The sequence below is a fragment of the Lepidochelys olivacea genome, assembly GCF_965140295.1.
Source record: "Lepidochelys olivacea isolate rLepOli2 genome assembly, chromosome: 21".
NCBI lineage: Eukaryota > Metazoa > Chordata > Testudines > Cheloniidae > Lepidochelys > Lepidochelys olivacea.
The window spans coordinates 11,917,547-11,944,150 of record NC_140431.1 but is presented as its reverse complement, the minus strand read 5'-3'; the positions used below and the strand labels follow the sequence as shown (position 1 = coordinate 11,944,150).

The 26,604-nt window shown below is 53.4% G+C and overlaps 1 protein-coding gene and 1 long non-coding RNA gene across 4 annotated transcripts in view; one reads left to right on the top strand and one right to left on the bottom strand.

Annotated features, from left to right (window-relative positions):
* Positions 1-2,085, bottom strand: part of LOC311511056 — a 34,978-nt gene extending 32,893 nt beyond the window's left edge. For both annotated transcript variants that reach the window (XR_014709193.1, XR_014709194.1), the window contains exon 1: positions 1,903-2,085. This is a non-coding gene — a long non-coding RNA (uncharacterized lncRNA). The remainder of the gene's footprint in view (positions 1-1,902) is intronic.
* A 381-nt stretch (positions 2,086-2,466) lies between these two features.
* Positions 2,467-24,987, top strand: LOC311511080 (chemokine-like protein TAFA-5). Of its 2 annotated transcripts, none has more exons than XM_084611385.1 (4): positions 2,467-3,025; positions 13,397-13,549; positions 15,532-15,659; positions 22,479-24,987. In XM_084611385.1, exons 1-4 carry the CDS (start codon positions 2,866-2,868, stop codon positions 22,485-22,487), a joined length of 450 nt encoding a protein of 149 aa, XP_084467511.1. In that variant the 5' UTR covers positions 2,467-2,865; the 3' UTR covers positions 22,488-24,987. The 2 variants fall into 2 exon arrangements, with proteins under 2 accessions (XP_084467511.1, XP_084467512.1); XM_084611386.1 differs by having other exon boundaries at positions 2,886-3,602.
* Positions 24,988-26,604: the final 1,617 nt, after the last annotated feature.

Sequence of the window (26,604 nt, the reverse complement as noted above, 5' to 3'; positions counted from 1 at the left end):
GGGCAGCAGTTACACCCCCGTCCCCTTTTCCAATTCAATAAGGTCTAGTCCAACCCATAACAGAGCCGCTCTAGTGGAGACAGCTGTCCAGATCCTGCCAGCTTAAGGCATCTGCCAGTCCATGTCCTCCCCGTGCTCATCTACCCAACAATCTCGGCACTGCTATTTGGGGAGGGGCTGCCACATTTCTTTTCCCCACTGAGAGCTGCAAGGAATGCGATCAGCGCGACGGGTTATGTATGCAGCAAGCACATCTCTGGGCAAGGATCAGGTGGCCAGGCCTAGCAGGGTGGTGAAGCACTGGAACGGGTTGCCAAGGGAGGTGGTGAAATCTCCATCCTTAGAGGTTTTTAAGACCCGGCTTGACATAGCCCTGACTGGGTTGAGTTAGTTGGTGTTGGTCCTGCTTTGAGCAGGGGGTGGGACTAGGTGACCTCCTGAGGTCTCTTCCAGCCCTCATCGTCTAGCATTCTAGTCCAGTGCTGCTGGTGGCCTGTCCTGGCAGCACTAAGGGCTGCTCTCTGAGCAACACTAATAACACTGACTCGTGCCCCGGCTCCTTTTCAACTCTGTTCCAGCTCCCTTCCCGATTAATGGGATCAGGGGCCTTATGAAGATGGTCTCTCCCCGCTCTGTGGCTCCCCTGGACAAGAGTCAATAATTGTAAGCTGGAGAACTTATCAGAGGCGCCCTCCCCTGCATACAAATCTCATTAAAAGAAGGCCCGGTGTCAGTAAACAGTTTTATTACTGACTATTTATATTGGTTTCCCTTTATCCTCTCTCAGATCTGCTGGTAAATTACCTGCCTGAGCGCTATTCATTCAGGAGTCCCCATAGTTAACAAATTAGTCACAGGCGCTGCTGTGGTGGAAAACATGTATCAATTTCCCCCAAATCAAAGGAGAGGGCTGAGAAGGTGTGTGTGTGGGGGGAGGTCAGCAGGGGTTAAAACTGGAGCTGCCCAAGGTAATGAACTAGCTCCCGTCCCTGTGTTTGAATGGGGAGAGCACAGAATCTGGGGCACTAGACAGAGGGCGGGAGGCTGGTGCCGGTTCTCCATTGGTGCCAGGGATGAGATGGACTCCCCGTCACCTTCCCCGCCCAGATCCAGGTCCCAATTTGGGGGGTGTTCAGATCTGGAAGATTGGTCCAGCCCATTATAAAGACAGGAGTCCATTCGGATTCAGATCCAGGTTTGGGGGCTAGGGACTGGTCTAGGAGTTTTGTTCAAGCCCATCTCCAGTTTTGTACCTTTCTCTCTCTTGCCTTGTTTTCTGGGAACTGGGGCCTTACATCCCATCAAGACCTAAGTCAGGCAGCTGTGGTGAGCGTGTGGGGTCTCAGTCAAGAGGCCCTGCCATTCGGGACCCTAGCATACCCTGCCTCCCTCTGCACCCTGACCAAGTAGTCTGGAGCTCTGGGACACAAAAAAGCCCACAGATGCCCCAGAAGCGGTCACACAGCAGCCATCCCCCCACAGCCAGAGAGCTGGACTAGACGGGTATCGCTGCCGGCTTGCAGCGTCTCCACCTGCGCGAAGCCTGGGCACCACAACAGCAGCCGCAGCAGAGGGCTGGGGTGTCCCAACCCCCTTCCCCCCACCAGCGCTGGGCGTCCCTGCACCTCCCCCCCCCCCGCAGCGCTGGGCGTCCCTGCACCTCCCCCTCCCCGCAGCGCTGGGCGTCCCAGACCTCCCCCCCCCCGCAGCGCTGGGCGTCCCTGCACCTCCCCCCCCCGCAGCGCTGGGCACCCCATAACCCTCTCAGGGCTGGGCGTCCCAGCACCTCCCCAGCGCTGGACATCCCAGCCCCTCCCCCGGGCATCCCCCGATCTCCCCCCCCCCAGCGCTGGGCGTCCCAGACCTCCCCGGAGCTGGGCGTCCCAGCCCCAAGCCGCTCACCCCTGCGAGGCTGCATCCCAGCCGCGGGCTCCCTCTCTGGCCGGGCTGGAGCGGAGAAATGCTGCCGGGGGGCGCCCCCCCCACCCCAGCCGAACCCGGCGAGGCTGCGGCAGCTCGGGCCGGGCGGCTGCAGGGGGCGCTGCAGCGCGGGCCCTTGGCGGGGGCGGGGGGAGCTCGGGCTCCCGGGAGCCGCCGCCGCCGCCGCGCGCCGAGAAACTTTCCCCTGCGCCGGGCGCCGCCGGGCCACGGCTCCGCAGGGGGAGGGGAGGCAGCCCCCGGGGGGGGCTCCTTGCACGGCCTGGGGGGGGGACGGAGGCTCTGCCGGAGCCGCGGGGGATGCTCGGAGGAGGGAGGAGCGGCCGCGGGTCCCCCCCACCCGCAGCTGGCTGCAGAGACGCCACCGCTCCTAGCCGTGGGGCGCGGGGTTGCAGCAGCACCGGGGGGGGGGTGCAATCCACAGGCTGCAGCGAGCTGACACCCCAGGAGGAGGAGGAAGAGGAGGGGGGCCAGTGGGGGGGGGCTTTGTGGCAAGTCTCAGCTTGCAGGGCCGGGGGGGGGCACCTACCGGGGCTGATCCCCCCCCCAGCTGCGCTTCCCGGGATTCCCCTGCCGCTTGCTGAGCTTAGCCGGGGTGGCGGGGGCTGTTGGCTCCTGGGTACCCGCCACAGGTTCGCGAGCCTAGTCCCGGGCAGCGAGCTTGGCGCCCCCCGGCCGGGAAGGACCCCCCGCCCCGCGGAGCTAGTCACATTGCCACGGTGCAGCCGGAGGGAAGGGGGGGGGATCTGCTAGCCCTCCCCATCCCTGCCATGAACCCTCCTGCTGCCCGCCTCGCTCCCTGCCCAGCTGCAGGAGGGAAGCGCACAGCTGCTGCGGGCGGTGCCGGAGAGGGAATTACCGCTCGGCTTTCGCCTGGCAAACTGCACCCAGCCGCGGGGAGATACTAGCCGCCGCTCTGCGGGCTGAATGCAAAGGAGCTGCCCAGGGATCCGGGCTCCCTCCGGCCCCCGCCGAGCAGCAGAGGCGTTTGGCCCCCAGAGAGAAGCCGGGTGGACGGGCTGCATCTTCTGGCTACTTTCACCAGCTGGAAGACACTGGGCTTTGGAAAAAACCCAGCCCGCTGTGGGTGAGAGTCTGACCCTGCCTGGACCAGGAGCACAGGACGCTGTGACAAGGAGCCACCCTCGAGAGGGGCAGATCCCCCCCCCCTCCCGCACGTGGGGTCCCCCTGCGAGGCTGGGATGTGGTGACCCGGGTACTAAAGGAACCAGCCTGTGCCCCCCTGGAGCTGCAGCTCTCCTGCGTGGCTGCAGCTTTTCTCCTGCTCAGAGGGGCTGGGACTAGGGGGGGCTACCGCCCCCCCCTTGCTTGGCGTGGTTTCCATCATATCCAGGGTTGACAGTTTGGTTCAACAGCTCTCAGCCCCCCCCCCCCCCCCCAATGGCTCCAGCCCTCCTGCTCTGAAGGGAATGCAGCTACTCCCCAGCCATGCTGGGCTGCCCTGTGCCAGGTGGAAACGTCCCTGGTAGTTGGATTTAGAGGGGACCCTGCAGCGTGAGAGGGGGGTCCAGCCCTGCCTCCCCGCCCCCCTCCCAGCCCACTCAGGATGCTGGCCGGCTGGAGAGAGCTCTCTGCAGGGATTGGTGCCACGCTTTGCTTCCTCCTCTTCTTCTGGCTCTTGTATTCTCAGCCGCCTAAGGAAGGTAAAGTCTCCGCTGTATCATACTCCTGCCAAGGCTGCTGGCTTGTGCCAGCCGGGGCAGGGGGGGAGGGTTTAAAGGGGTTGTGTCCCCTTCTGCCACATGCCACCCCAGAGAGCCTGCGTCAGAGCCATCTGGTGCCATGCAACCAGCAGGGATCCCCCTCCTCTCTGAGATTTTGCATCGCAGAGGTAGCATCGCCTGCTGGAGGGGCTGGGGGAAACTTTTCAGCAAGGGCTCCCCAGAGGAGAAGAGGTTCAGTCTCCCACTGGACTCAGTCTTTGGCTGCCAGGTGCCTGGACTGGTTTTCAAATTGAGAGGCGCTGGCCTGCGGTAGGGGGAGGATTCACCTCTGTGAACTGGGAGTCTGGGGGACTGATAAGCCTTGCGAGCTGAGCCGTTCAGCAAGGAAACTGGGGCTGCCCTTCCTTCCCGAGGCTGCTGGGAGTGCGTGGTGCACTGGGTCAAATGGAGGTAGGTCAGAGCTGGCCCAAGAGATGGGGCTGCCTCTCCTCCCTGTTACCAGCTGCTAAATCACATTAGAAAGAGCATGAGATACAGTCAGTACTTCCCTAATGAGTCCTCTCCATGCAAGGCAATTGCGGTGTCATCCAGTGGGAAGGGAAGGGGTTTGTGCCATCATGAGTGGGGATCTGCCCATAGGACAGTCTCTCCCTTAAGATGTGAGGATACCCTGGGGAAAAGTTTGCTCTAGGGTCTGAAGCATAGGACTGGGAGTTAGGAAGTCTGGGTTCAACCCTTGACTCTGCCACAGACTTTCTGTGGGACCTTGGGCAAGTCACTTAGTCCCACTCTGCCTTGGTTTCCCATCTGTGAACTGGAGATCATTGTACCTCTGTTTACTGAGGATTCTTTATTAACAGGGGTAAAGCACTTAGGTGAAAGGTGCTACAAAGTGCAAAATATTATTTCCACGGGGGGCTGGTGCTGTTATATTTACATGGGATAAATTAAAATAAGCTGCCTGGAGAATGAACTCTCTTTAATTGTACAGAGTCCCATATAGTGTGGATTGCAGCTTGGGTGCCCAGGGTGACTCTTCTCCCAGACAAGGGGGATGGAGGGAGAGAAGTGAAAGTAGAACAGAGAAAGGAAAACTGCCAGGTTAAAAAACAACCAACCCTGAGGAGCACTGTCAGTTTCCCTTTTTCTCCAGACTGGGGGGCACTGTATGTTTCACAGTGACTGAACTTTGTCTAGTTCAGTGTCCCACTTTCCAATGTTGTCCCAGCTGGTTTCCAGAAGGCTCTTGGGGATGGCCAGGCATTTATATTGGATGAGAGCTGGAATCTCTCCCTCCATTGTCTTTTGATGGTATCTCATGCAGTACGGATCCTTTTTATAGCTGAATGAAATTCACTTCTAACACTGCTTGGTCTGTACCTAAATTGCTGCCAAGATGGGGGAAAAGAGTTTCACACATGACCCAAGGAAAGACAGTGGGAAATTGGAAGAGAAGCTGTTAAAATGGCATGGGAATTGGGGTGAAAAATTGCTGAGAACACCCCCCTTTTGTGGGGCTCAATCCTGCGGGAGTGCTGCATCCCTTGACCTAGGGACGTGGTGGAATTTCCATCCTTGGAGGTTTTTAAGGCCTGGTTTGACAAAGCCCTGCCTGGGATGATTTAGTTGGGGATTGGTCCTGCTCTGAGCAGGGGGTTGGACTAGATGACCTCCTGGGGTCTCTTCCAACCCTAATCTTCTATGATTCTGCATAGAAGGACAGGCCCCGTGCTACGTAACTGATTTGCTGTTCAATCTTCTCCTCCGCTTTCTTGCTGCTAATTTGCAGCGTGACTGCCGGGGCTGGCAGCAACCTGAATAAACCATGCCAAGACGCTTGCTCGCCCCCTGAATCGACACCCTTACGCTGAGCGCTTCAGCAAGCCTGCCGCGTCTCCCTCCCCTCCAGAGGCTGCGCTTGCAAATGAGGATGTGAGAGGAGCGTTGCTGAGCCATGTGGATCCATAAATAATGCCACAATTACCAACTGTAACTAAACATTTATGCAATAATTCAAATGATGCAGCATTACTCAGCCAAGCAAGAGACAAGTTCAAGCCTGGCCTTGGGCGTGGAAGAGGCTAGAACTGCTAAAGCATCAGCTGGGGTTGGTAAAGCTGTAGGATAGAACAGCTAGAGGGTGCAATGCTCCTGACTCCACAGCACCCCCTGCTGGGCAATTTGTAAAGCAGCTGGGAACTACTAGTCATTATTCATCCTTGTTAGAGGTAAGGGGCTGCCCCAGATTGCAAATGTCGGAGGAAAGGAACCCCAGTTTCCTTCTGGTTTAAGATATTAAACCAGAAAGCCCTGCTTAACAAATGGGTAGAGAGAAGGCCTAGTGAGAGAGTCAGCACAATCTAGCGGATTGAACCAGGAAATCCTAAATTCAAACCTCAGCTCTGCCATTAACTCACTGGGTGGATTTGAGGAAATCATGTGACCTTTCTGGGCCAAATTTATGCTCTGAGTTACACAGGTGTAAATCCAGAGTAACTTCAGTGGAGTCACTTCTGATTCACTGTGGAGTAAGTGAGAATTTGGCCCTCTCTCAATTTGACATGCGTGTGTTTTAGTTGCTCCCGGCTGTACAATGGAGACAGGTGCACTTAACTACATCAGATGTGGTTTGGGAGGATCAATCAGTTAATGTTCTCTAGGCAAGTGCTAAGCAGAATGCTCAGATGTGTGTGCGTGTGGCTGGGTGCATGCCTGGGCCCTGGTGGAGGGGGAAGTAGTTTCCAGTCATTTCAAGGGGGAGTTCTGATTTAAAAAACTAGTGGCACAAAAAGACATCCCCCTGCCCCAGCTGGGTAACTGGAGGGCATAGAATTTGAATGGCTCTGAGCAAATTTTGAAATGAACACCCCCTTGAGCAGAAAAATTTCAGAGAGACCCTAACATGTTCAGAGCCGTGATTCTCAGTGCCCTTGCCCTGCTTGAGAGTTTCTTCTCATACTGCTTCTGATGGAAGCAAACAACTCAGAGCAGTTCTCTTGCATTCCTTGTGGCGTGCAGTTGTGTGTGAGTGCAGAGCTGGTAGTGCCCGCTCCTTTAGAAGGAGGATTTAGTTTGGATTCATATTAGCTGCTTTCCAAGCTGCCCTCATTCTTGTGCTGGAGCATTTTGCAACGTGTGACTCATAAAATCTCCTCCAGACATTATTGAAATCGCCCATTGTCCAAATGGCCACAGCTAATTGGCAGTGTATGTGTGGGCAGGGGGAATGGTGCATCCCCCTGGTGCAGATCCCAGAGACTCCCAAGGCATATCCCAAGCCAAACCATAATCCCTGCTGAATCAATGGCAAATCTCCCACTGATTTCATTGGAACAAGCATTTGGCCCAGAGGATTCCTGGCTGTGGACAGCAGAGGCTTCAAAGCTACCAAGCACTAGGCCAAACATGGCTCACACTGGAGCTGCCTATAAAAACACTTGTGACTGCCTGTAGCAGCCTGTAGGGTTGCATCTTCAGCAGTGACCCTGCCTGCACCCAGCAGAGGCTGGGAATGATGGCTGAAGCCCCTAATACTCATCCACAGACTCCCTTTTTAACAGATTCTCCCTGGTGACTGGTCTGTGCATTTTTTAAAAATTTGGTAATGACAAGGGACGGTCAGTGTCATTGACCCATCACTTAGGAATGGTCCATGGGGTGCACATCTCAGCCCAGTGAATTTTTCCTGCTCCTGTCTCTCTCCACGTGGTGCTTTTCTCTGTCTAATACAGACTGGGGCTCCTGAAGACGTCTCGCTTTTGTCACCCGAGGAGAGGAGAAGAAAACGCCCTGTCTCTTCAGTGCTATTTTCAAGGGGCTGATTGAGAGGAGCTAGAAGCAGGAGCCTGGCTGTTTTAAATCTAGGAACACTGAATGCCAGGCACACAATTCATCTCAATGTAATGAGAGGGATAGCGGTGTGTTAAATAATTGCCCCAAGGAATGGAGGCTTTGGATTCATAGCCAAGTGCAAACTGCAGCTGTCCATTGGCATTTGTCAGTGTTGCCTTTGATGGGCATTTAAAACCAATGTTGACTCAGTTACCCTGAACTTCCAGGGGATGAACTCCCCCGCTCTTCCACTTTAAATGCCAAGTTTAATAGCCTGGGTCCATTGAACTCAGCAGGTGTTTAGCCACTGACTTTCCTCTGGAGCACCATTTCACCCCACAGCTGTACTGAAAGCCTTTTGCAGCATTGGGAACTGTATGTACATAGCTCCCAGGGCTTGGTAGAAGGCTGGGTGTCCATCCAGACCTCAGAAGCACAGATGGTAGGGGAGGCATCCATGACACAGTCTCTCTGTTAAACGGAACTGGGAGTAAACTTGGCTTGAATAATGGTTCCAGCTAAACTGGTTTCTAAGCCGATTTAGCTGATGGGAGTGGATGGAGTCAATGTGTGTTTGAAAACCATGCTAGCTAGTTATCTATCCATCCATGGCAATTGCTCTAACACTTGAGCATCCAGGCAGTGGACAGGCATACAGTCTGAGCTGGATGGCTTATTCCCTTGAGCAGGAGGCTGGTCCAAAGAGACACTGCTTCATGTCTTCAAGTCTCATCCGGAGCTCCAAGCAGAGTGAATTCCACAGTGCCTGACCCCGGCACGTTTCAAACTGGGCCCAGCATTGAAACCAAGCAGCCTGCAGTTCAGGGGAGAGGCAGGTGGAGAAGAGCACAGGCCCACAGGGGTTTCTGGCCAGCTGGAGCATTTAAGAGAGTCAGGCCTGATCACATCAATCTAGAGAGTCTGCCCTGAGGGGCAGGGCACTTGCTCTGTGGAAATGTGGCTGCACTGGTGAGACAGGCTGTCCAGGAATCCGGAAACTCACCGTTGTGCAGAGAGCCTGGCACAGGTATAGCATTGTAGGTTTTTGGCTGGCTTTCATCCGGAAGAAGCGCTGGGTGGGGCTGGAAGAGACAAGACAGTGAGTCCAATCAAGCTCTCCAGGCCTTCCTCACTTGTCTTCAATTGAGTCCCTCCTGTTTTACTCCCGTTAGTGGGAGCAGGAGCCACCTCAGCATTCGTCAGGACAACAGGGAAGCTCCAGCCGGCGGGCCACACAAGACTAACAAAAGCAGTCACATCCCAGTTACTCAGCAGGACTGCAGGGCAAAGCTATTGCTGAAGAAAGAAGTGGCTATATTTTCAGATCAATTAAAAAAAGAAAAAAGACTAAGGATAAATACATTAAAAGGCTGTGAGATGCTCAGACACTATTGTTATGTGAGGCCAGATGGGGACCATAGATTTAAGAATCAAAGAAGTTCTGAAAGCTTTGTAACGTTTTGCCCTCCGTTTACTATGAATTAAGGGCCTGATTCTGTGATGTGGCAAGTGCCCAACTCCTGTTCACTTGAGCAGGAGCTGAAGATGCTCAGCACTTTGTAGGATAGGTCCCCAAATTGCTGAAGGTTATTATTGAAGTGTAACCATATTTAGAAAATATTTTCAATGGGGTTTTTTTTTGTATTTCCTGATGACCCAGATCTGCTTTTGGGTCTAGAATTCAGCTCCAGCGCTTGGAGGTGTTAAGATTTGACAGTTCACTGGTTCGGTCCATTCCACAGACAGCCCATTTGGATCAGAGTTTAGCTCTTGCTTTCGACACAGTCGCCCCAAATGCTTGGGAACTGAATTATAGAATCTTAGGATTGGAAGGGACCTCAGGAGGTCATCTAGTCCAACCCCCTGCTCAAAGCAGGGCCTATCCCCAACTAAATCATCCCAGCCAGGGCTTTGTCAAGCCTGACCTTAAAAACTTCTAAGGAAGGAGATTCCACCACCTCCCTAAGTAACCCATTCCAGTGCTTCACCACTGTCCTAGTGAAAAAGTTTTTCCTAATATGCAATCTAAACCTCCCCCACTGCAACTTGAGACCATTGCTCCTCGTTCTGTCATCTGCTACCACTGAGAACAGCCTAGATCCATCCTCTTTGGAACCCCCTTTCAGGTAGTTGAAAGCAGTTATCAAATCCCCCCTCATTCTTCTCTTCTGCAGATTAAATAATCCCAGTTGAGACCCATCTCTAGCTATTGTAGCTACTTACATGGCCCACATCACCATAACATCCAACTGCCTCACACTCTTTGAATAATCATATCTTGCTCTTCTGTAGCACTTGTGACAGAGTTGGGCCAGATGGCTATAGGAGAGTAATAGAAGTCAGATATATTAGCCCCAGGCTAAGTAGGTCCCTTTTCCCTGGGTAAGGTAACAGGGAAGGTTCCAGAACAATCAGGAACCTTCTGGAGACAATTAAGACAGGCTGATTAGAACACCTGAAGCCAATCAAGAAGCTGCTAGAATCAATTAAGGCATGCTAATCAGGGCGCCTAAGTTTTAAAAAGGAGCTCACTTCAAGTTTGTGGTGTGCGTGTGAGGAGCTGGGAGCAAGAGGCACTAGGAGCTGAGTGTAAGAATGCACACTGTTGGAGTACTGAAGTGTACAAGCATTATCAGACACCAGGAGGAAGGTCCTATGGTGAGGATAAAGAAGGTGTTGGGAGGAGGCCATGGGGGAAGTAGCCCAGGGAGTTGTAGCTGTCACACAGCTGTTCCAGGAGGCACTCTAGACAGCTGCATTCCACAGGGCCCTGGGCTGGAACCCAGAATAGAGAGTAGGCCTGGGTTCCCCCCAAATCCTCCCAACTCCTGGTCAGACACAGGAGGAGTCGACCTGGACTGTGGGTTCAGAAAAACGGCTAATCTGAGGGCTGCCGTGAAGCTCCAAGGCGAGCAAATCCGCCAATAAGCGCAAGACCCACCAAGGTAGAGCAGGAACTTTGTCACACACCTTTCAACAGTAGATCTCAGAGTGCGTCACCATCTTTAATGTGTTTATCCTCACGCCCCTGGGAGGTAGGGCACTGCTACTATCCCCATTGTGCAGATGGGGAATCAAGGCACAGAGAAACTAAGACACGTAAAGATCAGAGCCTAACTCCCATTGAAGTCAGTGGGAATTAGGTGCCTAAATACCTTTGAGGATCTGGGCCTAAGTGACTTGCCCAAGGTCCCAAATGTCCTGGGTCCCTGGACAAAGCCCTGACCACTGCACCTCCTCATTCCTCCTGATAGCTAGCTTCCCAAAGTTTAAAAAGTCAACCAGAAAACCCCACAACACCCCCCCCCCAAACAAACCATCTACTCATAGCAAAAAATAAACCCACCGAGTCTCAGAACCCAGATCAACAGACTTGGGCTCATGCTGCAGGGCTAAAAATAGCCATGTAGATGGTCAGGCTGGAGCCCCGGCTCCAAGACCCTCCCTGCTCACCAGGTTTCACAGCCGCAACTCCAGTCTGAGCCCAGATGTCTACACGGCTATTTTTAGCCCCGCAGTGCCAGCCTTGGGAGCCTGAGTCATTTGATCCGTGCTCTGAGACTCCTTTCCGCAGGGTTGGTTGGTTTTTTGTGTGCTGTGTAGACGTGCCCAAATGAAGGGCCTGATCCTGGAATCCTTCCTCATCAGGCCGTTCCCCACTGACTTCAGTGGTACGACTGTCATGAGGAATAAAGGACCGGGTCCTAATTAATCAAAACAAAGGCATAAAACAACACACTCGGAGGCAAGTCATACCTAACGAATGCCATTCTAATTGAAACATCTTACCCACCCACATCTACTTACTCAGATAACAAATCGCTTACTCTGGGAGAGTCCAGATTGAATTTATATATTACAGGCCAAATAAATAGGAAAAGGCTGCCAAATCCTTCCATATAAATCCCAGTGACCTCATATCTTTTCATCTGTGCAATTTGGAAAAAAATATGATGGGAAGCAAAAAATGTTTTTATTCAGCTAATAGGGCAAACGGCAACAGGTGGGGTTTTCCCCCCTCATTTGAAGGAGCAGGACTGTCAGAAATAGAGAGATGCCACAGCTGCAGACTGTGCTTGCGAGGCGTTAAAGGGGCCTTGGCAGAATCAGTCACATTGCTGTGTAAGAGGTCTTGCCATGTTCTCCTGTTTGTAACCATAGAATCATAAAATATCAGGGTTGGAAGGGACCCCTGAAGGTCATCTAGTCCAACCCCCTGCTCGAAGCAGGACCAATTCCCAGTTAAATCATCCATACATTTAAAGGGAAGGGGTTTCCTAACCCCGCATTAGTCAGAACAGCTTAGATCACTGGAACGGAAAGAGTTTTGGGAACCCTGTTATGCCTGTTGGATACCAGGGGCCAGATTCTGATCTCAGGTACAGCAGTGTAAATCCACTGAAGGCCGGATGCTGCTCTCACATCCCCTGGTGGAAATCTGGAGTAACTCCACTGCAGTTTGTGGGCTTCCAGCAGCGTAAAAGTGGCAGGAGGGAAGGATCAGGCCCAGTGAATGTACACTGGATCTCTGAGCCCCGATCCAAAGCCCACTGAAGCCAGTGGCTGTTTAGGTCACAGGGCTTTGAATTGAGCCCTACGCGAGAGCAGAATCCTGCCCCAGGTTTACAGTGGACTTGATTCTCTTCTTGCTTACACCCGTGTAAACCAGGAGTAACCCCACTGAAGTCAGAGTTACACCAGTGCAACAGGGAGGGGAAACAGACCCAGAACGGGGGGTTGTGTTGGGCTAAAGAGCAAGCGTTGAGGGTTTTAGCTCCCACCATGAGCTGCGGGTGGCAGCGTGCTGCCGAACTACCCGAACCCTTTAAACACCCTGCGTTGGGCCATGTTGGACTGCCGGCCGGCCTGCCCCTGCCCCTTGTCACAGGCTGCAGAGAGAGCGCGCAAGGGGAGCCGGACGGAGTATTTAAAAAGCTCTGAGATAATGCCGCTCACGTGCGGCTGCCTCTCACCCACCTGCCTGGCGGCATTCATGGGTTGACATCCGTTTCCCCGGGACCAAAATGTTAACAAGGACAGGCGCAGACCCTGTGCTCAGCTACAGGGGAACGCTCCGGGCTGAGCACGAGGAGGCGTGCTCCGGCTGAGTGCAGCCTTCCCCTTAGAGCAAGGAAGCCCAGACTGTCTTGCATGCAGCCCAGCCTTCCTGTCTGTGGGATTCACTCACGCTCCCTTTATAGATCAAAGGGCAGAGGAAGGGTGGCTTTAGGTACCGAGGAGTCTCCTCAGGCCAGGCAGACTGGGCCTTGCCCTATGCTGGGCTGGATTGGAGACCTTCTGAGCCTTGCCGGCTGCTGCAGTTTGGCTCAGTGTGCACCCAGCCTGCTGGCTTTGCCTTCCCGTCCCCATGTTACCAGCCCTCCCCCTGCACAGAGGTGCTAAGGGATCACTGTAGAGCTGTTCGAACGACTCCCCCTCCTCCCCTTGGGAGAAAGACCCTGCTTATGTTGTAAGCCACTCCCAGGCCCCACGGGCCAGGAAAGGAGCTAAGGGAAGGTGCTCAGTGCCTGGCCAGGAGGGAGGTGAAAAGCGTTTTCTCTAGATTGGGCCATCTCCAGAGTTGTCCTGACTCAGGCTCCAGTCCTATGGAGGAACCGCTTCCACTGAACTCAACAGGGACTGCTGGAATTGTACTTCTGAGGGGTTTAGTTCCTTTCACCGTGGGAGCATCAGGCTGTTAGCCCCTCTGAAAACCAGGCCCTAGCTGGTTCTGGTTGGGCTCCCAAGATATAGAGGCACCCAAAAATCAGTGGCTTCTTTTGATTCTGTTGGCCCAGAATACACAGCAAGTCAGTGACAGAGTAGAGCATAGGACCCAGCCGCCCTGACTCCCACCTCCCTGTTCTTGCTACTAGGGCTGTGCCCTGCCTCGACACTCTGACTGCGCAGCGGCTGCTGGATGTCCCCTTGTCTCATTGCAGGCAAGGAGCTGGAGGTGGGGATGTGTGAGATTACGGCGCTGAACAGAGACCTCAGCCACCCCAGGAGGATGATTGCCCGGCAGACAGCACGCTGTGCCTGCAGGAGAGGCCAAGTCGCGGGCACAATGAGGGCAAAACCTGCCTGCGTGGATGGTAAGAGAGCTCTGACTGCTCCAGAGAACTACGGGCCAGGGCCATGGGGCTGCCTGTGGCTTCTTGGTTCACCATGGTCACTTGGGACTTTATGGTGACAGCAGCCACAGAACTCAGATCCTCCTGCTCCCAGAGGTGCTGAAACTAGGGGCAGGGCCGCACCCCCTGGCTTGAAGTGGTTTCCATCACATGCAGGGTTTACTGTTTAGTTCAATGACTCTCAGCCCCTGCCCCCAACACTACAAATCATTCCAGCCTCCCTGCCTGCCCCGGAAACACAGGCCCCTATTATCACTGGGAGCAGCTAACTGTACAGGTGACATGACACACAGTCAAACTGTCCTGGGCGGGGTCCACGGTGACACACACACACACCTGCTCATTGAGAACACTCATGGTCCAGCAACGTCCAGCTGTATCAGGGTTTATATCTGTTGGTAGCAAGGTGGGGGGCAAGGGAGGAGAAGAACCCCCTCAGCATGGGGAAGTGGGGGTGCAAAGCTCTTTGGAAAATCTGGCCTGTTTGTGGGTGCTGAGCCCTTGAAAATCTGGCTCTGAACTCTGGGAAGTCCAGCTTCACAAGCGAACTCCTCTCCACTCCCAGGCACTGCATGAGTGCAGGGAGGCAGGAGCCATGCTGGGCAGAGTTCTGCAGAGAAAGCCACACTGATCCTTTCGGTGCCTGCCGGAAGCCTTGCCGGGCGGGAGCGTTGCTATGTCCTGCAGGTGTCAGGGGCCACGTGGCACCCTGGTGAGGGAGGGACATGTCATCTCAGGTTGCTCTGTGTAGGGAATGTGTCCCTCACAGGTGGCAGGTGTCCCTACGTGTGGGGAACACGAGAGGCTGCTCCAAGCCTCCGGCTTGCAGACGGCTGTTATCTACTGTTGGTAGGTGCTACAATGATACAGATTGTAACGTTCTGCATAAACTGTCCCTGACGGCCTCAATTCTCTCTCCCTTTCTCCTCTGCCCCTTTGACACATTTTATTTTACTCTTATTTTATCTCCTGGTCTCCTTGTTTTGGATAACTCAACCCTTCTTTCTACTCCCTTTGATTTTACTTTCCTTATTTGTTCCTGTTTAATCTGGTGCCCTCTCTCTCGCCATTCATATCTACCTATCCATCCATATATACATCCATCCCTCCTTATATATACCCATCTTTCTTTCCCTATACACACCCATCTATCCATCCATCCCCATACATATCTGCCTGTCCATGTCTATATACACCCATCTATCCATCCATCCCTGTACATATCTGTCTCTCTGTCTATATACACATACACCTATCCATCCATCCCTCTATATACACATCTGTCTATCCATCCATCCCCATACATGTCTGTCTCTCCACATCTATATACACACCCATCTATCCATCCCTCTATATACACATCTATCCTCATACATATCTGTCTCTCCATGTCTATATACACACACCTATCCATCCATCCCCATACATATCTGTCTCTCCACATCTATATACACACACCTCTATCTATCCATCCATCTCTATATATTCGTCTGTCCATCCCTATATACACCTTTCTGTCCATCCATCCCTATATACACCCATTTATGTATCCATCCATCGCTATATATACACCCATCTATCCATCCCCATACATATGTGTCTCTCCATTTCTATATACACCCATCTATCTATCCATCCATCTCTGTATATACACATCTGTCTATTCATCCATCCCCATACACATCTGTCTCTCCATCCCAATATTATATCCATCCCTATATATACCTTTCTAACCATCCATCTCAATATAAACCCATCTGTTTATCCATCCATCCTCATATACATCTCTCTCCATCCCTATATACACACACCCCCCCTTTCTATCCATCCCTATATACACCCATCTTTTTCCCCTTTGTACCCTACCTCTCTCTTTCCCTCTTCATAACCCTTCGAATTTCTCCCTCCCCATGCTCCGTGACCTCCCCCGCTCTATGTGGCAGCTCAGCTCATTGCCAGTAAGCAGTGGTGCGGGATGGAGCCCTGTGCCGAAGGGGAGCAGTGCACTTTGTTAATAAATCGTTCAGGCTGGAGCTGCACTCGACGATTGGGCCGAATAAAAACTGTCACAGTAAGTAACTCCTGCCTCCTGGCAACCAACCCGACTGAGATGGCAGAAGGAACCAGCCGGGGGTGGAGAGTGTCCTGGTTTGAAGGTATCTGGGGGGGGGGGGGGAGGGAGTTTGGTGTTAGCTGGGAAAGAAAGTGAATCACTGGTCTGTCCATGGATGAGTGAGGACACCTCCCCCTGCCCCCCCCCCCCCCCATCAGCTCATGAATTTGGGAGCACTCCCAGTAAAACCGGAACTGCTCTGCCCAGAGAGCTATTCCAGGAACCAATCAGGACAGGCTATAAACATGTCTCCATAGGGCTGGATGCTCCTTTGCTGGAGAAACTGGTTTCACTGCCATTTCTTTACACCTCCTGTCACTCCCATTGCCTGATCTTAGCTTCAGTGGCTATGGGCATTTCCAGGCCTCTCCCCTCACAGTCAGCCCCAAGCATTCAAAGATCCTGAGGCAGGTGCCCGAAAATCATGAGATTGGCTTAAAAAGCACCATATTATCAATGGTCTGGATCCTCAAAAGTATTTAGGAGCCCAACTCCCAGTGATTCCAATGGGAGTTAAAGCTATTTAGGAGCCTAAAGATCTGGGCCTAGGTGCCTCGCAAATGAGCCTGTAAGGGGTGGGACAGGTCTGCATAATTTTTATCCCATCTTAGAGTGATGGGGAAACTGAGGCACAGAGCGGGGAAGTGACTGTGCATACGGATTCAGTGGCAGAGTCAGAATGAGAGCCGAGATCTCCAGCCTCCTAGGCCTGAATACTAACCACAAGACCGTCCCTCTCCTAGTATGAGTGTGTGTATGGGGAAGGTCAAGTCTTTAGGTATAGGGCGGGAAGGGGGAATATTTGCATGGCGGGAAAGGGACCTTGCTGTCTCTTACTCTAGACAGGCAGGCAGAGCACTGTGGTTGCTCCATGCAACGTGCAGACCCCGACGGGAGAAACAGCCCCAAGAAACACAGACCTCTGGGCTGTGGGCTTTGATGGAAATTGCAATGAAATCCCAACCCGTGGTACTTTCCTTCCACTTGCCCTGAGAGCACAGGGAGGCAGCTGCTGGCACCTAAGGGAATCAGCTTTGCTAACCCAGGGAGAGAATAATAGATCCTGCAGGCCCTGCTCTCGAACCCAGCTCCATCCCCCAGGGAGAGGAGAAGGTCTAGTACCCACCTGCCAGCCCCCACTCACAGACTCCACTCAGCACTATCTCTGCCCCAGGGACAGCGTAAAGGGGAGGTGTCCCTTTGGTACAAGCCCTGGCCCTGCATTATCATAGAATGGACCCAGCTCGGTTCTGCCTTGTCCGATTACAAATGCATCACAGTTTTGTTTCTAGTGCAGGGAACACAGGCAGCCTTCTGACTTCCCAAAGGAGAGGCCCTCTTCTCCACTGGGGCTGCCTGCCAGGCTCCCCCACCATGCCACAGGCTGCAGCCTGGAATAGGCCTGTACACATGCTGTCATTTTAAACGTCTGAAACCTGCAGACTTGTTCACAGCTGGTTTAGTGCCAGCCTCTCCCAGCACGGGGACTGTAAAGGAGGAGGCGAGAGCACTGGCTGTGGGGGAGCGCCCAACTACCACAGTCCCTGCCGTTCCCAGCAGGGGGCGCTGTCGGGCACGGGACAGCAGCAGTGCCGTGGAGGAGGGGAAGGGGGCATGCTTTTCCTAACGCCCACCGGAACTTTGGGGATATTTTATAGGCTGGTGGGGAGTGGACAAGCCTGAGCTGCAAAACCTGGATCCAGATTTGGAACCCTTTCTGACTGCACACGTTGGGAGTGTTGAGATCGGTGATTCTGTTCTGGCCTCTTCTAGATATGGGGGCCAGCTGTGAGGTTCAGACCTGGATCCAAGTTCAGATTCCAGGCACCTCCCAAGAATCTGGGGATGTCTGGATCCAGGGTTTGAGCTGGGGCCCATTCTGTCAGGCTGCTTGGCCTTTCCCTTCACAGACAGCTGAGAAAGACTGGAGCCCTGGTCTCTGCTGTGGGGAGGTCTGAGGGGACACAGGTGGAGGAGGGTCTGTGTATCTTGCATCTGAAGGCTGTTAAAGTGACACACTCCTGTAGCCGCATCCCCCAAACGATCCCTCGGCTCCAGAAGCAGCTGCGTAGCTTCCCTCCACGCGAGGCCCGGGAGTCTGCTCTGCAGTCAGCTCAGCCAGTGAATGACAATGAACGGGGAGCTGGATGCTGCTGGTGGGAGCCTCAGAAGTGCAGCGGGATATTTTATTAATGTCAGAGACATTAAGGTTTGGAGAAGAGCAAATTATGCTCCCCGCAGCACAGGGGAGACAGGCATGGCCAGGCCACGGCTGTTCATCTGGCAGGCAGGCAGCTGTGTGAGCACGGCTGTCCTGGCCTCTAGCCATCTCCATGTTATCGGGTTTGTCTCATGGCCCGGTGGGAGGGACCCTCTGTTGCACAGGGAGGAATGAGGGCTGGACAGAGCCTTTGCAGAAACCACGGCTCTCAGGCTGGTTTAGAATGAGGTGCCCATGCAAAGGGCTGACCTCTGGGCTCTGAAGTACAGTTTAGTTTCCTGTTTAGTTTCATAGGCACGGCTGCACTGGGTCCGACCAGGGGCCCATCTAGCCCAGTATCCTGTTGCCAACAGTGACCAGCACCTGCTGCTTCAAAGAAAGGTGCAAGAACCCTGTAATGGGCAGCTATGGGTAACCTGCATTATGTCTCCTCCTGAGATCAGTTTAAGCTATGAAGCATGAGGTTAGCCCTTCCAAAATGTTTGTGAGCAATAACTACAGTACACTAAATCTGGATATTCGTGGTATCTCTGTCAATGTCCAATCCTTTTGTTAATCCTGCTAAATTCTTAGCCTCAGTGACCTCATGTGGTAGTGAGTTCCACCATCAAATGATGTGCAAAATCATGAATCTAATTAGGTCTATCGGTGCGTGGTCAGGACCAGATTTGCAGCCTCAGGACTCTGTATCCATGGCTGGTGTCCCATCTAGGTCTGTGTGCGCTATCAGGGCTTTGCCTTGCAGGGTTGGGTTGCCAGCCCCAGTGATAGCAGGGGACTTGACCCAGGAGATCCCTTCCAGCCCCATCCCCCTATGACCATGGAGTCCTGCCTAAAAAGGATGGGACCCTTTGTATTATCAGGGCATTATCTGCATGGTCAGGACAGAGTCTCTGTATAAGGCTGAGTTCTGAGTCTGGATCAGGGTCTTTTCTGCAGTTAGAAAAGGAGTACTTGTGGCACCTTAGAGACTAACCAATTTGAGCATGAGCTTTCGTGAGCTACAACTCACTTCATTGGATGCATATTGTGGAAACTGCAGTAGACATTATATACACACAGAGACCATGGAACAATACCCCCTCCCACCCCACTGTCCTGCTGGTAATAGCTTATCTAAAGGCCCAACTTGATGATCACTTTAGATAAGCTATTACCAGCAGGACAGTGGGGTGGGAGGGGGTATTGTTCCATGGTCTCTGTGTGTATATAATGTCTACTGCAGTTTCCACAGTATGCATCTGATGAAGTGAGCTGTAGCTCACGAAAGCTCATGCTCAAATAAATTGGTTAGTCTTTAAGGTGCCACAAGTACTCCTTTTCTTTTTGCAAAGACAGACTAACACGGCTGTTTTTCTGCAGTTGTCACTGGGTTTGGTTTTAGGATTGAAGCTGGTTCTGAGAGACTGGGGACCAGTGGAGAAGTCTGGGTATGGATGGAGCCCTGTCTGTAATGTCAGGACTCTTGTTCATGGGGGGTGGGTTCACTTCTGGGGAGCCCAGGCCTCATCTAGAATATTGGGGCTCTGTTGGGCTGGGATCCCATCCTTCCATCCCTCTGACTCAGCCTGCAGTTCCCTGCATGTCTCTCTGGTGTGAGAGCCTGGCGTTCAGCGTAAAAGGGTCCAGACTGTTCCAGAGAACAGCCAACTGCGTGCCATTTCCAGGCAGCGAAGGAAATATAAATCCACCCTGGGACGCTGGGAGTGGGAGCCAGGGGAGAGGAGCGGCACATTCGTACTGATCAGACACCGTCTCAGAACTGTCCTCCTGCCCCATTTGCACAGCCCTGTTTTGCATAATTAAATATTCAAATGCACTGGGCAGCGGTGTGGAATCTGCACATTTCTCCCCAGGAGTTAGGGGAAACGCAAAATCCTACTTGCTTTCTGGAGCGGAGAAACCTCCCCACCAGAGCAAATGGATCACAATAAATAGAAACACCCGCAACCTCTCTCCGGGAGGTCTGAAAGGGGCGGCACACCCCACCGCTCTTCCTCCAAACTCTGTGCCTCTTTGCCTGGGCCTTTCTTATTGACCCCCTTGAGATTCAGAGTTCATTCCTGTGGAGGAGCCCCTAATTCCTTCAGTAAGCCCAACCAGAAGTAGATCGGTACAGGAAAGGTACTGGCTAGACCAGGCACTAACCATCTGGCTTAGGGAAGAGGTTCTTGATTGGAGGTCATGACCAGGTGTCAGGGGGATCATGACCACCTTGCCCTGCCCCTATTTATAAATCTCAGGGCTAGATTATTGAAAAGGGGGTTGCAATATGGAAAAGGTCGAGAACTACTGTGGCACAAGCCTGTGGACTGTGTGATGAGTTGGCTGGGTCTCAGTTCAGCAAGTCGATCAGGGCCTTGAAAGACAAGTTTCTCAGAGGACAACCAGGGAAAAGCACCAGCCAGCTCTTGGGGACCTGAGATAGATTGCCACTTTGTTCCATGTGAAACTGATTTGCTGCTCCCAGCTTAATCCACAGGAGACATTTGTGTGCAATACCACCGTGCCGAGAGGGCCAGCTGGCAGCCCCAGCTCAGGGGAGGCCCCGACCTAGATAGCAGGTCAGGGGAGAGCTACATTGGCAGGTCTTTCTGGGCGACTCTGCACAGAGCTGATTGTATAGTACAGCCAGACTCCTCGCTAGACCTTTGCTTCCAAGAGCATGACGTTGTCTACAACCGTTTAAGAAAGGGGGAGCTAAGGTGAGGGCTCAGGGGGCTGGTATTCATTTCCAGTCCAGATAGTGCATCACCAAGAGCCATTGCCATCAGAAGATTATGTGCAATAAGCGGACGGGTCTCACTCTAGTTCCTAGTGGACACACACAGTCATAACTGGCACCAAATGACAGGTCTCGGCAGAGGTGCCAGGGACTGACTGGATGGAGACTGAACTCCCATCTCTGGAGGTGGGGTCACCATGCCAGGGTTTAGGCCATGCTTGTACCTGTTCTAAAGATGTGGGACTTTGGCCCCACCCTAGATATGTTAATCGGGTGAAACCCATGGGGCGTTTTAGAAATGTAATAGGATTCTCTAGAAATTGCTGTAAAGCCCCATTGAAATGGGCCCAGAATGGCACTTCCTATAGCTTTTGGTATCATCCCTTTGAAGGGACAGAACCTTGTATTAGATTCTCCAGGATGGGTCAAGAAACTCTATAGAAAAGTGATAATTTCGTATTCTATCCTATGGGACTGCTCAATAAAGGGGCACCTCTCACCCCAATCATGTCTCCTCTGGGAGCTGCTCCCATGGGGAGAGCTGGCCCCAAAATTCCCAGTGTGTGTGTACATGTAAACATATGCCTCTCCCCCCAGCTCCCATCTTCCTTCCTGTGTACAAAGAATCATAGAATGGTAGGACTGGAAGGGACCTCGAGAGGTCATCTAGTCCAGTCCCCTGCACTCGGGGCAGGACTAAGTATTATCTAGACCATCCCTGGCAGGTGCTTGTCTCACCTGTTCTTAAAAACCTCCAATAACTGAGAAAGAGCTAAAGCCAAACTCATCCTGAGCCAGATTCACCACCAAAAACACGCAAGCAGCTGCCATTGGCTGAAAGGGCAGGGCTGGAATGAGCCCTACTGCCCCCTTCTGCAGCTTTGATGCTAGCACACCATCCCATTGCCCTCCATCACCACCCTACCCCGGGAACCCCAGGATACCTGCCAGTGCCCACACAGTGACGGGGATACAGTGGGCCTCTCTGTGCCTCCCAGAACCACCTGGCTCCATGGAGCCCACAGTGCTCAGTCCAAGTCATAAAGCACCTCAGAAATTCAGCCCGAAGGAGGGGGCTGGTAGGCCTGTGGCGCTGGGAATGAGACAGAGTCACTCATCTCTTGGCTTCCCATTTACATCTGGCCTGGTGCCTGGGCTTTGCGCACCTAACACCCTGAGGCAGCGGCTCCTTTGACAGTCCCAGCCTCAGAGCGGTGGCCAGCCAAGGGCTGTTGTGTGGTGGCCTGGCTGCACTCAGGCCAGTGCGAAGTGCATGACCCAGGAGCTGCCCTCAGCGAGGCCAAGGACTGACCGGGGCAGGGAGGCCAACCTCCCCTCTCACCCTGCCGGGCTGGGGTGGAGAGCTTGCCCCGTGGCACCTGCCCTGTGGCTAGACACAGGCATTCAAACTCCACACACACATTGTCCAGGGCTCTCTGCTCAGTGTCCCCCTCTGGATCCCCTGTTTGGACCCTGCACCCCCATCCCTGTAGGCTGACACGCCCCCCCACTCCATACTCTGCTGATATCCAGGTTTGGGGTGTCTCTTCTCAGAGAGGGCAGAGGTTTTGTTATGCACTAGGCTCTCCCCACCATCACAGCGTTGATAAAGACCCTTCCACAGTGTCAAGCTCACAGCACAGAGACGATGCTCGGGGAGGGGGGGGGCTAACTGAAGAGTGGGGACGCCCCAGGCAGGAGGCAACAGATGGGCCTCTGGGTGCACAAACCCCTGTCCAGGGCCTCAACCTGCCCCAAAGCACCCAGGGCTGTTGGAGGCAGAGAAGGATGGGGGGGATTCACAGGCTCCCTGTGTGCTTTGTTTCCCCAGGTCTCCTGACAGCAGCAGCTGACGGCCCGAGCTTGGTGCCTCCACTCCTTGCTGCCGCAGCAGTATACCACCTTGCTGGGGCAAGGGGCCAGCCCCTCTGTCCACATCCCCGTGGGTTGGTCTCCTTGCAGCAGGGCCTGGCAAGTCTCTGCTCTGCACCTCCTGGGCCAGGCGGCCTTGCTCTGTTGCTGGCTTGGATGATGCCAAACAGCTGGAAAGATGTCGGGTTTATCCCGATGGAATGGATTTCCGTTGTCCGGAGGGGTTTTAACTGAAATGCACCTTTCTGCAAACCTTTTAATTGTGAACAGAGGGAGCAGCCCCTTGGCACCCATAAAGAGTGGGCACATTCGCTGCGGCTGGCTCACTAGGCTGTGAGACCCAAGGAGAGACGGACGCCGGCTGATGTATAACCACAGTGGAGCTGAGAGGTGGGAAGCAAACTCTCTCTTGTATTTCTCCTCCCTTCCCAATCTCCAGAGAGCGAGAGGATGCAGCGGGGACAGCTCCAGAGAGAAGGTGCTAAGGTCATCTCATCTCTACCCCACTGGGTCACCTTCAGCCCTTTGGAAAGTCCGCTGAGGTGGTGTGGGGCTGTCTGAGCCAAGCCCCCACCCCACAACCAGCAGCACAGGTTCCCCACCAGCTGCTGTGAGTTGTTCCATAGGGAAACATTGATTTGATGAGTTTCTCTTCCCTTTCCATTTGCAACTTGTCCATCAGCAGCTCACAATTTCCCCAGGTTCATTCAGCGGCTCAGAACAAATGGCTAAATTATTCCTACGAATAAATTCTCAGCCTGTTGCCCAATTGCAGTCAATTCATCATTGGGTGGGGGTGGGGGGGAAGAATCTTTAAATGAACATGACTCAAATTGTTTTGATTGGTCCCATGGTGGTGTTTTGGGGCCCTGACTGGCCAAGCATCACTCTTGGTATGGAGTTACCTATTCCGAATTGGGTTCCCATGAGTGCCTGCCAGCCTTCCCACTGATGTCCCTCAGTTGTTGTCGGCGGAGGGTAGCCTGGGGAGGTATTTGCCATGTGCATGGGCAGGAGGGAGAGAGACGGAGTGAGGATGTGCTGAGAGCCTGAGCTGTTGGGTTGGAAAGGCTTGTTTGCCTCACACTGGTCTGATCCCACAGTGGAAGTAAGAGGAAGGTCGGGGAGCCGGTCAGGGTGCTGGGGAAGCACTCAGGGCTTGACGTTGCAGCCTTGTCTAGACCAGGATTTGGGAGGTCTTGGCTAACTTGTGTTCACAGCCTGGTGCAGACAAGGCAGGATGCCTTTAACACATGTTGCATGGCTCATGTTAAAGCCTAGGTCAAGGCACCGGTGTAACATGTATTAAAAGCACACTGCCTTGACCACACTAGGCTGTTAACAGGTTTCAGAGTAGCAGCCGTGTTAATCTGTATTCGCAAAAAGAAAAGGAGGACTTGTGGCACCTTAGAGACTAACCAATTTATTTGAGCATGAGCTTTCTAAATTGGTTAGTCTCTAAGGTGCCACAAGTACTCCTTTTCTTTTTAGGCTGTTAACACCTTCCAAATCCTCATCTGGACAAGGCCTGAGAGGTGCTGAGTGCCTACAACCCACTCTGAAGCCAGTGGGAGCTGAAATTGCTTGTCACCTCTCAGGATCAGGCCCTTTCTGCTCTATAGAGTGCGCTTTACGGTGGTCAGAACTATACAGCTGGCAAAGAGATGGTCTGTGCCCCGGAGAGCTTATCCTTAGAGTGGAGCCTGAGCCAAAGCCGTGGGTGCAGACATCCCCGAGCTGTGGGCAAGTTTGGATCTCAGGGCTTGCATGTCCTTCTCCAAGGTACCAACAGGTACAGAGCCATCAACACACATGAAATGCATCTGGACAATAGTGCAGACAGGCCTCGCAGAACAGCCAGATCTGCCTGGGAGGAAGGAAGCCCATAGGAAAGGTCACTTGCAATGCAAGGGGACAGCAAGGCAGAAGGCAGAGAGCAGGCCAAGGGGAGGCTGAGCAAGACCAACATGGATCAAAGTTTGCAGGAGTCCTTGAGGCACTGATTTAAACTAGGAGAGGCTTGATCCCTGCTGCCAGGGCATCTCTGAATGCTAGACAATGTCCAAGAGGGGTCTCACTCTGTGTCTCCAATACTGAGAGCCAATAGGCAGCTGGCTGGTGATTTACAGCATTGTCCTACCCCAGTTCCCAGAGTGGCTTTGTAGTTGGGGATTGCAGGGTGGGCCATGGGCTGGTTCCACTTTTCATTCCCTGCAGCCCAGCAGTATACTGGGGTGACCTGGCCCAGTCCTCTCTCACGTGGCATAAAGAGCTGGCTGCTGCTAAGGGGAAGATCCCCGTCCCTAACAAGCCCTGCTCCATCATCTTGTAAATATTAACGGAGGTCCTTCTCCTCCCCATCTCGTTGTGAGTGGGACTCTGATCCATGGGATTTTTTCCACTGTAATAAGTTTCCAAAAAACTTGTGATGTCAACAATGTAAGGAAATAAAATTCTAACTTTATTAATCCGGTCAGACTCTTGTTTCCCTGGTGATGGTTTGCCCCCATCCCCACTGCGGCAGTGAGGGCAGGCTTGTGGGGGAACAGGGGGATTACCTCCTGGAAGTTCTTGGCAATGGCTTGGCAGGCTGCTACGTAACGGGCACGTCTCAAAAGGAATCAGCGGCGCAAGAGGGCCTGGCCCTGAGCCTGCAGTCTCTCCACAAGTAGGCAGAGTGAATGGGAAGCCCTACAGGGAACCTCTTGCTTCAGGTTTCACGGCCCGCCGACACGTGGCAACCACCACCTCCTAGTTCAGTGGCTTGCTCCGGTTTTCCGGACTTCGGGGGCAGAGTGCACCAACCCGAATGGAAGGCACTGGCCAGAAAACTGCAGCAGCTGCTCTGAGGTGCAAAAGCCAGCTGCCGTCTCCTCCCCTTCACCTCAGGTAGATAGAGGGCTGGGTTTTCCGGAGGTCAAGCTTGAGGGAGTGGGATAGGCTTTTCTACAGCCCCATCTCCACTGGAGTATCTGAGCATCCTCCCCCATTAATTCATTTATCCCTCTAAGTCCCCCACAAGACAGGTAGGAAGTTGTGCTCCCCATGTACAGAGTGGGGAGGACAGGCCCAGAGAGACAAAGGGCCAGGTTTGTAGAGGAGCCCGGTGTGCTGGGTGCACAGCTGTGATGAAAATCCGGCCATAAGCCTCACCATGGAAGCTGAGCTCTTTGGAAAAAAATCCAGGGTCAACTGTGGCAGCTGAGCTCTTGAGAACCTGCCCCTATTATACACAGTCAAGGTCCCCCACCCCATGAAGACGGGCAGGACTGGGAGTAAAGCCTCGAGTCCCCTTACAAAGCCATAAACACCTCCTCTTCCTTCTGTGCTGGGCTGCTGAACAGGTGCGGCTGGGGGTGGGTAGCAGCAAGCATGGTCCTTCCACAGCTCCCAGGGAGCAGGCCAGCGGTTAACGGAAGCTGCCTCCTTCTCTTTGTGGTGTGCTTCAGGTACACAGTGAACTCTCCTCTGACTAGGCAAGCCACCAAGGGAGCTGGGCGGGCAGCTAGCCAGCATCATTTAAATACCTGCCTTGTTCCACAGGGCTTCGTCATCCTCCCCCCAACCTCCACTGCAATCAGAGTTCAGAGAGTCAGTCTCCAAGGCACTAATTCGTGTCTCCACCTAATTACCATTGATTGGATTTCCACCTACAACAGTCTCGGTCATGATCAGGGCACCATTCGGAGCAGTTCTACGTGAGGGTCTGTTAGAGAAGCAGCTTCAAACCAAGAGAGGTGATTTGCAGCCCAGCACAGAGCAGTTTAGACAAGGAGCCTTTAATTATCCATAAAACACAGGATCGCAGGAGAACAGTGTACCTCATCTGGAAAAGCAATCTCTAGTGGTGTCTAGGCCCATGCCGGGCCTGATCCAAAGCCCAAAGTCACTGGGACTCTCCCCCTTGGCTTCAAGCTCTGGATCAGGCCCTCTCCTCAGCTTCTCTGCTGAGACTGCTTCACAGTTATTTGTATCATAGACTTGGAGTCCCACTCATGGACCAGGAGCCCCATTGTTCTAGGTGCTGTCCCTGCCCCCAAGGAGTTCACAGCCTAAGAGGATGTCCAGATGCTGTGGCCACCATG

Bases quoted from the DNA above. Each gene is read 5' to 3' on its own strand.
- LOC311511080 (XM_084611385.1), top strand. From the start codon at position 2,866: ATGCAAAGGAGCTGCCCAGGGATCCGGGCTCCCTCCGGCCCCCGCCGA. The intron at 3,026-13,396 runs GTGAGAGTCTGA...GTCTCATTGCAG, and splicing joins AAAAACCCAGCCCGCTGTGG to GCAAGGAGCTGGAGGTGGGG. The intron at 13,550-15,531 runs GTAAGAGAGCTC...TCTATGTGGCAG, and splicing joins AAAACCTGCCTGCGTGGATG to CTCAGCTCATTGCCAGTAAG.